General features: G+C 42.9%; 1 protein-coding gene across 9 annotated transcripts in view; it reads left to right on the top strand.

Moving 5' to 3' along the window:
* The first annotated feature begins 360 nt into the window (after positions 1-360).
* Positions 361-14,066, top strand: part of NAB1 (NGFI-A binding protein 1) — a 43,132-nt gene continuing 29,426 nt past the window's right edge. For 3 of the 9 annotated variants that reach the window (XM_029606105.1, XM_029606104.1, XM_029606098.1), the window contains exons 1-2: positions 3,930-4,017; positions 11,444-12,282. In XM_029606105.1, the coding sequence (XP_029461965.1) occupies positions 3,939-4,017; positions 11,444-12,282 (918 nt within the window). In that variant the 5' untranslated portion in view covers positions 3,930-3,938. Of the gene's footprint in view, positions 691-1,934; positions 2,456-3,916; positions 4,104-11,271; positions 11,334-11,443; positions 12,283-14,066 lie in introns of those variants that run through there. The other 6 variants (XM_029606096.1, XM_029606101.1, XM_029606099.1 and 3 more) reach the window with 6 other exon arrangements.

Here is a 14,066-nt window from a genome sequence, read left to right as displayed (position 1 = left end):
TTCAGTTTAAGTTACTGAAGAAAAACATTTTAAATCTTCACACATCAACCCAAGGAGGAAAACAAAACAAACAGCTCCACGCTAGGTGAGAACCCAAGCCTGCTTTTCGAGCCTTGAGCACGGCTCGTTTTTAACCTGCAAAAGTTACAAACAAAATAAAGGCACGAAAAAGCTTTTAGAAACTAGAATCACAGAGCAAACCTTAATATTCAGCAAGCACATGCAAGATAACAGTGACCAGCCAAGGAGAAAACCTAGCTGAGCAAACTATGAGTCGGTAGGGTAAAGGAGGAGCCGCGAGTGGGTGTAATTAGGGCTGCAGGAGCGTGGGAGAGCCGGGGCGACACCCTGCAGCCGCTCATTAGCCGTACGCGCACACGCCCTGCCCTTCGCCCGGTGCCAGCCTCCTCCCCTCCCCCCCTCTCTGGTATTCCAGGCAGCAGCCGCCCCCGCCCCAGCGCCTCCCACGCCAGGATCTGCGTCACTGCGCCGCGTGGGAGGGAGGGGAGAGAGGAGAGACGGAGCCGGGGAGCGGAATATCCCACGAGCTGACGCAGGCTAGGGGGCGGACGAGGAGCCGAGCCGCTGCTGTCCCTCCGTCCGCGCCCAGCACGGCCCCCCCTCCCCCCACCCCGAGCAAAGGAGACCGGCGAGCGGATCCCCGGAGCAGACAGCGGCCGGCCGTCGTAAGTAAGTGGCACTGAACGCGGGGTGGGAACGACCGAAGTTGTCCGCTGGGGTCTCTGCTGCCAGCTCGCCTCTCCTATGGGTTGCACTCCCCCCCCCCCCCCCCCCGCGATTGCTGTCGGATCTCCCGGTGCTCTCCTGCTGTTGGGTGCTGCAGATCGCCGGAAGGAGAGGTTGGGAGCATGCGGGCGTCTGAGAACGATTCCGCGAGACCTCTAGAGCGGAAGGCACCGGGGAAACGTTCTTTCGTTGTGTCTGCTTCTTATTCTAAAACAAAACATTGCCGTAGAGACAAGACGCTTAATCTCTGAACTTGCTAAAGTACTTTTATTTTTCGTTCGATTAGGAATTTATGTAGCAAATGGCATTAGCCCTTAAATTCACTTTTTCTAAGAGTAGAAATATACTCTCGCGGTAAACAACCACGATTTATCACTTTACAATTTATTTTATTTTGGGTAAAGTACTGTGATTGCCTTGCTAGTCTGCTCGAATGCACGCAAAGATCAGCACCCCCCAAAACATAATTTAAACTAATATAATACAGAGGTATTTTGGGAGCTGTAGACTTGTATTTCCGTGTGTTTTATTTTTTGTGTGTCTCGTCACGGCAGCAGTCCGAAGTTTTAATATTTTGCATCATTGCATGGTATGGGTGCAAGTTGTTGCTCCGTTCAGTTCTTTATTGCACTGGCTGTAAGAAGTTCTGATTTGGGATCAAATATGTATTGAGAAGGAAAAGAGATCAGTGGCGTTCATAATCCTAAAATGTCATGTATCTGCCAAAAGTGCTTAGCTGAAGTTTATCTGACGCTGGCTTTCGCTTTAAAAAAAATAGTATATAAGATCAGAAAGTAGGCTAGGCTGAATGCCAGTAACAATATGATCACTTAATTGCCTCTACATTTGCTACAAGTTTGTGCCTCCCCCACATCAGCTTCCACCTTCACCTCGTTTACTGTTCTTCCGCCTCCTATCAGGCACACTGTTCCGAATGCCAGCCCCAAAGACTTGTGTGACCAGAGCTGTTGCCATTATGCTTTCCTCTTAAATGCATTTAAAATCAGTTGCTAATCAGTTTGAAATGGAGTTTTAAGATAAATGGTGAACATTTTGAAACAATGGCAGAGTGACTTGGTCTAGAGAGTTTTAAATTAGGGCTGCACTGTTTGCTCTCTTAAATCATAAGGAGTTTGTAACCCCCTATTCCCCCATCATGCCTGGCTTTTGGAGTTTGTATTGGGAGGAAGGGGTAAGTAAAACCAAAAAGGAACCCCCTCAGCAGGCAGCTGGGTGGGCGAGGAGCATCTTATACATTCACAGGTTCAGCACTTAATAATGTAAGAAATGCCATGCTGGGTCAGACCAAGGTCCCTCAAGCCCAGCATCCTGTTCTAGGTCTGAGGAGCAACTGAGCATATTCTGATAATTTCACAGCTAGAAAAGTCCAGAGTTTTGCATCACATTGGCATAGTTACTATAATTTGGAGTAGTGTGTGCTTCCAGATTAGCACAAAGATACATTTCATAGTCTTGCGTGTAACACATTGGGGCAAGGAGGAATGCCTTTCCTTGGACAGATCTGGTGGAAATTTAACAGAGATTCCATGCTCATTCACAGGAGAGCCCCAGGTACCTGTGTACTGTTGGGCACAGCAACGGCAATAGGCACTTCCCCTCAAAAAAACGTGCCTCGTGATGTATTAGCAATCGGACCATTTTGAAGAGCAGGTTTTCATGGCTTCACTTTGGACTCCTGCATACCTAGGTAATACAAAGATGGCTCTTCATTATTGCACTCCTGTAGCAGAGGAAATTGGCATTGCTGAAAATACAAGAATAGTAAGGTGTGACTTTATAAGGCTGCAAAAGGAGCATTTCCTCACCCCCCCCCCCCCATAGCCTTGTAACAAGTCTTCTTGCAATCAAGAGAGTATGTTTCAGAGATTAAACTGCAGTATCCCACACAGTATTCTAATATAGGTAGTGATACACAGGTTGGCTAGCAAGATTTTGGAAGAATAATCCATTGCTTTTGATTTTTTTTTTTTTTTAAATCTAATTTTGGAGGGTTTGGTGGGGGGTTTTTTTCTTTTTCTGTATCCTAGAAAAGAAAATCCTCCAATTCAGTGTATTTCAGTGGTGCTTTAAGACCCATCCCTTCTTATTTGAAACATTCTTCAATGTCCCTCCAAGTAACTTTTGAACCTTGGACACCCAATAAAAGAATCTTCTCTCTCAGAAAATAAAATAAACTTTTCAAACCTTGATGTCTCTTGCTTCAAAATATTCTGTTCTGTTTGGGGGTTTGGTTTTTTTTTTTCTCAACCTGCCCCTTTTTAGGTCTGTCAGTCCAGCATTTTATAGTTTGCTCATTCCTGGGGGTGCAGGATTAATCTTCAGTGCCATCTAATTTTGCTTTTAGCTCTTTTGTTTTGTTTTTTCTCTCAAATTTCCACACAGACTTTGTATATCCCCCCTCCCACCTCTCTCCTTTGCCTGTGTGTCTTCCCTCATCCCCAGCCTGTTTCTTTCAGCCTTTCTTACTCCCCCCCCCCCCGAAAAGCCTTTCTCTCTTTCAGTCCAATTCTGCCAGGTCTCCATTTCTCTCACTCTGCCTTCCTCCCCCCTCTCTTACTCCTCCAGCCTAGCGCTGCTTTCTCTGTCCTCATAGTTTCTCCCTTAGACTCTCTCTCTTCATCTTACACCCACGCACACTGCCTCTCTTCCTCTCCCTCCCATCTGCTTTCTTAGTTTAGGGGAAGGTCAGTGCCGGGTCTGGTAATTCCATCAAAGGACTCTGGTGACAGAATAATCCTACGCTCATGGCTTTGGAAGTGTCCCTGGCACTCAGTCATAGCTTCTTGAATAGTTTTGTTTCTTCCCTATATAGTGTACTATATGGATAAGGAATAGTTTATTAATGCCTCCTGTACCAGTGACTGCCTTTAAATGTGGTTCACATTGTACAGTGGCTGCAGTGTGTCCTGCTTCCCAACTGAAAGGAGGAAGGGTAGAAAAATTGATGTAGTAGTGAATGGGAACCCTGAGGGAAGACCAAAGCACTGAATTTGCATGCAAGGCTGCATGACTTACCTGGTGATGAGATGTCTGTGATTTGAGCAAGCTTATGGCACGATCTGAAGACTGCACAGAACACCAGCGCTTCCTGTCTGTAATGATGAATATTTTACATATTTCGTTTCACTCTTTCTTCCATTCCTGTTTTGATTACATTTTAGAAGGACCTGATGGATGTGCATAAGAGATTAAAAGAAGATGTGGAGTATTTCCTGACACTGAATCTCCTTGGTGCTGCCACTTGTAATGGTAGGAAGGATGCATTTCCTCTAAGAACTCCTCTACTGTGGGGCACATGCTTTTCCTCTGGGAACTACTCCTGTGGTAGCCCAAAGGTTAGTACCTGAGTTAGGAACACGAGCCTGAATCTACCAACAGGCTACACAACTGGTCCCAGTTAGGACCAGGGCACCAAATTCTGAAGGTGCCCAAAAACTGTAATGCCCCCTGCTGCCCTTTCAGTTTCCAGGTAGTGGGAGACCCCGTGAGCATGGTCTTCTTAAATCTGGCCCTGGGTCCAACCCTTCTAGGTTCTGGTTCATCAGTGTCCTTTCCAGACCCAGATTGGGAGAGTAGCCTTAATAAAAACCAGGCTCTTAGAGTTTAGATTTTGCTGAATTGTTTTGTTCCTTCAAAGGATGTGCATTGATATCAACATTACTCCTGAACTTAATGAGTATGGGAAGAATGTAACCAGATATGACATTTATGACCAGCTTTTCTTCCTTGGTGCAATGGATTTCTGTGTAGCGATTCAAACTTGTGTGTTGGTGGGGTTAAACTGCTGTAACTCGTCTCTTTGGTTTACCAGCATCCACACTGAAAGAACTTGCAGATTGCTGTAGTTCGGCTTTTTACAGGCCATGGTATGAGAGATCACACTTCACCTGATTTATTTGACCTCCACTGACTTCCGGTACAGTGCGATGCTTGGATATAAACTCACTATTAATTCTCTGCCTTGGGTGAATGCTGTGCTACGTGTATACAATCCTATCCAGGCACTTTACTCTTCACTTAGGGCTCTTTTGGACATACCAACGGTTCAGCAGGCAAGATTAGCTGATACAAGAGGATGTGCTCTCTCGGTAGTGGCACCTATATTCTGGAATTCCTTACCTCGGGATGACAGAATGCATCGAGACCTTTAAAAGGTTTTATTAAAAATATTTTTGTTCAGACAAGCCTTTTGATAAAGAACAGTCTGGTTTAGGTTTGAATTACCTAAGACTTGCCATACCGGGTCACACCAAAGGTCCATCAAGTCCAGCATCCTGTTTCCAACAGTAGCCAATCCAGGTCGCAAGTGGTAGATTCCAGCCTGCTTATCCCAAGAATAAGTAGTGGATATGTGCAATTTCATCTTAATAACGGTTTATGGACTCTTCCTCAAGAAACTTGTCCAAATCTTTTTTTTAAATGCAGCTACACTAATAGCTTTCATCACATCCTCTGGCAACTAATTCCAGAGTGTAAATGAGTGGAGTAAAAAAAAAGTTTTCTCTTATTAGTTTTAGATATAACCTAGTAACTTCATTGTTTGTTCCCTAGTCTTTGTACTCTTTGAAAGAGTAAACAACCAATTAACGTATACTTGTTCCACTCCACTCATTTTATAGATCTCTATCATATTTCCCCTCAGCAGTCTTTTTTTTTTCCAAGCTGAAGAGTCCTATACTCTTTATCCTTTCTTCATAGGGGAATTGTTCCATCCCCTTTCATTTTGGTCACCTTTCTCTGTACCTTTTCAAATTCTGCTATATCTTTTTTGAGATGTGGTGACCAGAACTGCACAGTACTCAAGATGAGGTCGAACCATGGAGTGACACAGAGGCGTTATGATATTCTCTATTCCTTTCCTAATAATCCCTAGTATTCTATTTGCTTTCTTGGCTGCTGTGGCACACTGAGCAGAAGATGTCAATGTATTATCAACAATGACACCTAGATTATTTTCCTGAGTGGTGACTCCTAATGTGGAAACTTGCATTGTGTAGCCATAATTTGGGTTACTCTTCTAAATCCATCACTTTACACTTGTCCACATTCAACTTCATTTGCCATTTGCTTGCAAGGTCCTCTTGCAATTTCTCACAATCCTCTCGTGCCTTAACAACTTTGAATAATTTGGTGTCGTCCGCAAATTTGATCACCTCACTGGGCCCCATTTCCAGGTCATTTATAAATATATTAAAAACAGATCCCTGGGGCACACCACTATTAATCTTCCTCTATTGAGAAAATTTATCATTTAGCCCTACTCTGTTTTTCTATCTTTTAACCAGTTCAGAATCCATAATAGGACAGTGCTCCCATTCCATGACTTTTTAATTTCCTAACAAGTCTCTCATAAGGGACTTTGTCAAATGATTTCTGGAAATCCAGATATACCATTGGCGCTCCTTTATCCTCATCTATATACTCCCTCATAACATGTAGCAGATAGGTGAGGCAAAACGTCCCTTGGCTAAATCCATGTTGGCTTTGGCCCATTAAACTATGCCTATCTATATGTTCAACAGTTTTGTTCTTTGATAGTTTCTACTATTTTGTCTGGCGTAGATGTCAGATTCATTGGTCTGTAGTTTCCTGGCTCACCCTTTGAGCCCATTTTTAAAAATTGGCATTACATTGGCAAACCTCCAGTCTTCAGGTACAATAGATAATTTTAATGATAGTTTATAAATTACTAATAGAAGGTCCACAATTTCATTTTTCAGTTTTTAGCACTCTGGGATATATACCATCTGGTCCAGGTGATTTACTACTCTTTAGTTTGTCAGTTTGCCCTACTGCATTTTCCAGGTTCACTGAGATTTGTTTCAGCTGTGCAGAATCATTACCTTTAAATATCATTTTTGGCATGGGTATTGCAGTATCTCTTACCTCTTCCTCTGAAGACCAAAGCAAAGAACTCATTTAGTTTTAATCTCTCTGCTATGGCTTTGTCGTCCCTAAGTGCCCCTTTTACCCCTTGATCATCTATTAGTCTGACTCCCTTTTGAATTTACCTGAAAGTGTTTGCCAGGGAACCAAAAACTCATCAAACTTCTTTTCAATTTCTCTTTGCCTTCTTTATCAATGCTTTGCATCTTAAGTTGCCAGTACTTATGCTGTTTCTTGTTTTCTTCATTCAGCTCCCTTTTCCCTTTCTTTTATCTATTATAGCCTCACTCACCTCACCTTTTAACCATGCTGGTAGTCGTTTAGCTTCTATTTCATGCATTAGAAAAGGTGGAAGAAATCTGGAATTTTTAAACATCCATACTTGTTGAGAAACTCTTACTTTTTCAGCTGCTCCTTTCAGGTTTTTTTTCCCTATTTTCCCCATTTTATCATAGTCACCTTTTTGAAAGTGAAAAGCTGATGCAATAGATCTCTTAAGTGTCCTCCTCGCAGTCATCAAGTCAAATATGATCATGTTGTGATCACTATTGCTAAGTGGCTCCAACACTGTCATCTCTCGCACCAAATCCTGTGTTCCACTAAGGACTAGGTCTAAAATAGTTTCCCCTGTTGGTTCTTGTACCAGCTGCTCCAGGAAGCAGTCATTTTATTTCATCTAGGAACTTTTCCTTTCTAGCATGACCTGTTGTAACATTCACCCAGTCAATACTGGAATAATTGAAATCGATTACTGTGCTGCTGATTTTGTTAGCTTCCCTAATTTCTTTTAACATTTTATTGTCTGCTGGTTTATCCTGTCCAGATGGACAGAAATACACCCACTACTATTTTATTCCCCGTTTTACCTGAAATGTCTATCCATAAAGATTCAACATTGCATTTTTTTTTTCCCTGCAGAGCATGCCCTCTTTAGTGTATGGTGCCACCATCCATTTGATCTGTCCTATTATTTTGATATAATTTGTACCCTGGTATCAGTGTCTCAGTGGTTATTCTCCCTTCACCAGGACCCAGAGATGCCAAGGATATCTACCTCTTCATCCAGTACTATATGCTCAAACTCTCTCAATCTTATTTTTTAGACTTGTAACATTCGTATACAGAGAGAATATATCAACCACCCCGGCTGCCTCAATTGGCACAATGCGACCTTCTTGAAGTTCCTTTGCCATGTTTGGCACACCTGATTAGAGACCCAGCATAGATCATTTTCTCTTCCTGGGCCATTATTTTGGAAAACCTTAGTAGACCAGCTGCATTTGCTAACTTGTTCTCAAATTATTTGGTCCAGAAAGAGTTTAAAAGGTCACTTGAATTTGAATGACTTATGATGTGACTGTCTACAAAATATGCTGGGAAAATTGCATGGACTGTTAAAGACATCTTCAGCTGGTATAATCTATGCATGTTTGGCTGTTTGGGGATTATTTGAGGCAGACTTCGGTTTGAGCTTCAGTTAGTACTTTATGATTAGATTTTTTTTTCTGGTCAAAATATGAACGGGGTTACCTATTGTCGATGGCAGCTGACTGGTTAGGCATGAATTGTGATTGGCCATCAAGGGGTCAGGCATGAGGTTGTGTCTTTTTTTTTTTTTTTTTTTTTTTTTCTGTAGCACTTGTTAACTTGCTTGTTAATTATTTTAGTCTATTCAGTTTTTTTTTCCTCTCTTCCAATTTTTTTTTTCTTCTCTTGGACAATTAAGTTGGGTGCAGCACCCAGCTAAAATAGGCCAGAAGGGAAGCCGCCTTTTCAGACTGACTCCTTCAGCATCCTCGCCCCAGAGCTAGCTGGGGCTGAGTAAGCATCGGGTAATTATGGGCCTTGCGCTGCATCATCCTCTGGGCCTGGTTGGGTAGGATATGAATGTTAGGTCTCCAGGACCCCGCAGCTCTACAGGATCAAAAAGCAGTCTGGTTTTGGATTTAATCTCTTTAAATCCTTGGAGAGATGTCTCGGGGAGGGGAAGTGAACATGAGTAACTGGCACCATTCTTCCTGATAGTAATTCATATTGGAGAACTGTAAGCATAGTGGAGGCACAGCAGCACTTAACACAAACCATCACGTAAGGAGGTAAGGGAGCAGAGTGCTGGCAAACACCATTGGTTTTGAGGTAAACTGCATCCCAGTATTCTAGGATTGTCTTTGGGTAATTCTTGCATCTGACCTGTAAATTTAGGTACCACTGTTTACATCCAGCTAGCATAGCATGGCTGAATGTCTCTTCTTGTCAGGACCCCTATTTTCTGGGGATTAGCCGTTTGTGTTATACTGCTTCCATTCCTAGCAGCAGCTTCCTTGCTAATGTCGTTCTAAAAGGTTTTTTTGGCACTTGGGACAGAGCAAGCCCCTGTTTGGTGATGGGATGACTATCTCTCCCAAATTCCTTGTGGGTGAAATTACTTGCTAATAAGGTTACCCTGTTCTGCTTATCGCTGCCGACATTACATTTACTCCTGGGTGAATCCTGCACTACTGCGAAGCACAGAATTTGGAGAAAGGCCTGAGGGCCGCAAGTGAAGCCCATCCTGCTTCCAGCAGCAGAAGAAGACAGGAGAAGCAAGAGAGCCTGTGTGAGAGAAAAGTATGGCACTGTATGTGTGAGGATGTGTGTGTCAGAGTGTGTATATGTGAATAAGAGATTAGGAGTCTGCATGGTGAGAGAGGGATTAAGTGTGTCTGTATGCGAGAGAGAGGGAGGTAGCCTGTGTGAGGGTTGGCGTGTGTGCATTAAGAGAGGGAAAGGTGTGTTATGAGTGAGAGAAGGAGCATGTGTGTGTGCACATGAGAGCAAGGAAGCCTTGTGTGTGTATGTGCACTGCAGGGGGGGTGCATGTACATGAGAGGGACAGTTGTGTGCAAGAGAGAGAGGGAGCCTGTGAGTGTGTGTGAGAGAGAGGAGCCTGTGTGAGTAGGTGTATCAAAGTGCAATGCTAAACTGATGAGCTTCCATAAACAACTTATTGTAGTTCATCTAGCTGCTGTTGTCTGTAGCTTGATGTCTGGTTAGTCCGAACTGAGTTGCTGCCTCTGCTTTATTATTTTTCTCTGTGCTGCCCAAATTGAATTACTGCAAACACAGGACAGCATTTCCACTGGAAGCAGAACAGGTTATTGCATTCAAGCAAATGACGTGAGATAGTAGGAAGAAGCCATTCTTCTGTTTTGTTTTGTTTTTTAGCTGGGGAAATGTTTTTGATAGTTGGCAAAATGGTCCTTTTATTGACGATTAATTGCCCTTTCTCTTTGAACATAATGATTCAGGAATGGCTATTGATATCAAGCTCCAGCCTCCCCTATGACTGCATAAAAAGACCAATTGGTCCATTTAGTCTGCCCAGCAAGCTTCTTAGAGTAGTAACTGCCGCTCCATGCAGGTTACCCCCAAGCCTTATATCAGAGATGGTAATAGAAATCAAAACACCTGTACATCAAGAACATAATATTGGGCACTCTTTGCAAGTGACATTCTGCAAGTTAGCTGTAATCAAATCTTTTTTCATAAGTTTAATGCATTTAAAATGCTTCCATTAAAATCTAAAAAAAATGGAAGGCTAAACATCTTCACACTAAACAATTTATTTAAAGTCAATAATGGCTTAACACACAGTAATAGATAAACATTTGCATTTAATACATTTAAATTTAATCTCTTCCTTTTCTGAAGCTTCCCTGAAGTAGTAAAGAGAGCATTGGTTTTGGAAAAGATATTTCTTTGCAACCAAGATATGTGGTGGTGGTGGTGTGCGTATCCTCCCCCTTCCTACTGATGTCATCTTGACCCCATAAGTCATGGCCTACCATTTGGGGGAGGGGAGGGGGGTGAACCCTTTGGGCGTGAGTGCAAATTAAGCATTGGGCACTTTGACCTAAAAGCTATGTTTTTCTTAAGGTGTGGGGTAGGTAACTTTCGTCTCTGCCCTTTGGGTTGGAGAGGGGTAGGGAGATCCTTGTGTTTGCATTTATTAGATTTTGTATGTTATATTTTTTATTATACATCATTGTGAAGCGTTTTGGGCCCGTTTTGGGGAAGGTGGTATTGAAATAGAATGAAAGGACTTTGTTACCGGTTTCTAGCAATAGATGAAGCCGAAATGGGGAAACTAGTAATTCAGTCTGAGTCGTCTGAAAAGTGAAATCTGCAGGAGAAACGTCAGCTTTGACAATCAAAACTACTATTAGAACAGCAAATTCATACGAAGTGCTTTTTGTATGTCACAGTATAAATCTCTGTGGGTCAGTGTACAGCCGTCCGTGTTGCACCTGTCTGAGAACAGGTTTAGGTTTCATGTTCTCAGTTAGGCTTTGCAGTCAAGATTGATTGTTTTTTTTTGTTTTGTTTTGTTTTAACCAATGCAAGCAAAATCCTAAAAGTGAACTGGTTATTGTATGTGTTGTGGTTTTTTTTTTTAAACCTTTATGACCATTTTTGGTAATGGCTAAATGCTTTCATTTTGCAACAATACGGGGGACTTCAGACTTTACAATAAATCATTAACCTCAGTCTTCCAGGGGTTGCTTATCAACTCTTACTAATCTAATAGCGTTTCTAGCATGACTCTGCTGGAAGTGGCGAACAATCATTTTTATCCCTGCAAGCGGTGCCTAGCAGGCTCTGTATTCTGGGCCACCTACAGACAGCAGAGGTGGAGTGTGGTATGCTTTTTTCTCTCTTTGCAGCCAAGGAGGCGGGCTGGCAGCTGTTGTAGGGCTTGTTGAGCGTGTGATGTGTGTCTTAATCATTCCTTCTTCTCTGCTCTTTGCAGGTTGCATTCCTCGGTCCACGATGGCCTCGTCTTTGCCTAGAACCCTTGGGGAGCTGCAGCTTTATCGGATACTCCAGAAAGCCAACCTTTTGTCCTACTTTGACGCCTTCATCCAGCAGGGAGGGGATGATGTCCAGCAGCTATGCGAAGCTGGGGAAGAGGAGTTCCTGGAGATCATGGCCTTGGTGGGCATGGCTAGCAAACCTCTCCATGTAAGGAGGTTGCAGAAGGCTTTGAGGGACTGGGTTACCAATCCTACCCTTTTTAACCAGCCACTCACGTCCGTACCAGTCAGCAGCATCCCAATATATAAGTTGCCAGACGCATCCCCTTCCTTGTTGGGCGTGTCGTGCAGTAGTTACGAAAGGAACAGCAGTGCCAGGGAGCCTCATCTAAAGATTCCAAAGTGCGCCGCCACCACATGCGTGCAGAGCGTGGGCCTGGGAAGATCGGACACGACCGGACACTCTCCGCTGCAAAGCGGCAGCGAGCCCAGGCTCTGGCAAGGGCACTACACCACCGAGAGCGAGCACAGCCTTTCCCCGGCCGATCTGGGGTCTCCCGCCTCGCCCAGGGAAAGCACGGAGGCCCTGGACGCGGCCGCCGCGCTCTCTGTGGCCGAGTGCGTGGAGCGCCTGGTCCCCACCCTGCCCAAGAGCGACCTGAGCGAAGTCCGTGAGATGCTGAAAACCAACAAGAAGCTGGCGAAGATGATTGGGCACATTTTTGACATGACTGACCAGGACCCCCGTAAGGAGGAGGAGATCCGGAAGTACAGTGCTATATATGGGAGATTTGACTCTAAACGAAAGGATGGCAAACACCTCACTCTTCATGAGGTAAAGGGAATACAAGCCTAAATGAGCTGTTTGTTTTCTTTTAATGTTTTTGACCAGCATTGTTTTGTGTGTTTTAATTCTTTTCAACTGACAGGGATTCTGCATTTGCTGTATTAGCAATTTTGGTGGCAGAGAAGGTTTCTGTTCCTTGTATGCAAAAGGAAAAGGGGTGTATGGGGGGAGTGTGTAGAAGGAGGTGTGCATACTTTATAGCAATTTGACTTATAATGAAATGGGTGAGTGCATGGTGCCTCATAAAAAAAAAAACCCCAACCTCCTTTTTTGCAGCATTAAGGTGCTATGTGACTGGAGGATGTTGGATGTTAACCTTTTCTAGGGTGGATCTTTAAAACAATGTGTGTGGGTTTTGTGTGAACATCACCCACGTTTATGTATGTGTTTTGTATGCTAAGGTATATATTTTGTGTGCATGAATATAAGTATTCAGTAAAGAGGAGAAAAACCTACCTATTCAGGTATTTGATTCTGTAATTTATAGTCTGAATAAACATTTTTTTTTTAAAGTTTTACTTGAATATATAAATCCTAAAATACTGTGGGGGGGTTTTTTTTCCTATGTTCTGGTTTGTGTGTATAAAAAGGTTTCCCCTCATGGCTGAAGAATGACCATTTTTTTATGAGCTTAAGGTTATCAGGTTGCCAGGCGATGATGATGCTGTATCTCCTAGTTTTCATTCTTTTCAGAGCTGCAGAATAATGCAACCCAAGTTGATGGATCAGTTTCATCTTTTTTTTTTTTTTTTTTGTTAATTAGTCTTAATCTCTTGCCCCATTCAGTTAAGTGGTTAGATGAGCAAAAATCCTGCATGCTGAGGCAAACATTTTCTATCTGAAAGGGAAGGAGATGGTCGCAAGTTTGTAGTATTGTACACCCCCTCCATCCCAACCTACTGGTGCCAACATGAATGACAGGAGCTGGGATCTGTTCCCAGAAATGCAGGAATTCGAAGGAGTGGAGCTCAAATAGTGGCAGAGCACACTGAGAAGCGGCAGATAAGAATAGGAAATGATCAGAAAAGCAGGAAGTACATACTCTGGTTCTCATGTGCAGGTATTCATAGCAAAGCAGCAGAATAGAACTAAAATTTGGAGACATGCAGGCTTTGAGTCCTGATTTATAGAAGGTGATCAAATAACAGATGATTTTTATCTTATTAAATGCAGAAGATAGGACAGTAAATACCAGCAGGCTTAATTTTAGTAAGGTTATGATATGGGCTCAGCACAAATTAGAGAACTTGTAGCTTTAGATCAATAAATATCAATATTACAGTCTTGCCAACACTTTTTTTTTGTTTTTTCCTTTTTTGTAACTAGGAGAAATAAACATCGGCTCGTGTGCATTTTTTTTCCTTCAGATTATTCTTTTATTCAGCGATGTTCTCTCTGCTTCTGAACATAAAAACAAAAGGTGCCCATTGTTATGAACCTGTGCTAGCATGGCTCGGACATAGCTTAAACATGATTAAAATGGAAGAAGTTGACTAGTTCCCTGTCCACAGGGAAAAAGATTTTTTATTTTTTAAACTAAACCCCAAAAAGCCAGCAGCCTTAGCTAGGATGAAAGGGTGCACGCATGTAATTCCCAAACACGCACAATCGGAACATAAAAATATATTTGGAAAAAAAAATGGATGGAGAGTGGGGAGAGACTAAGAGAAGGTAGAATATATCTAAAAATCCCAGGGGGGGGGGGGGGTTGAAATTTGAGTTAAGTAGATAGGATATCTGCTCTAAGCCGGCCTCCGTTATAAGGGGAATCT

The sequence above is a fragment of the Rhinatrema bivittatum genome, chromosome 6 (genome assembly GCF_901001135.1).
Source record: "Rhinatrema bivittatum chromosome 6, aRhiBiv1.1, whole genome shotgun sequence".
Taxonomy (NCBI): Eukaryota; Metazoa; Chordata; class Amphibia; order Gymnophiona; family Rhinatrematidae; genus Rhinatrema; species Rhinatrema bivittatum.
Note: the sequence above shows the minus strand (reverse complement) of the source record. Positions and strands in the feature narration are given on the sequence as shown.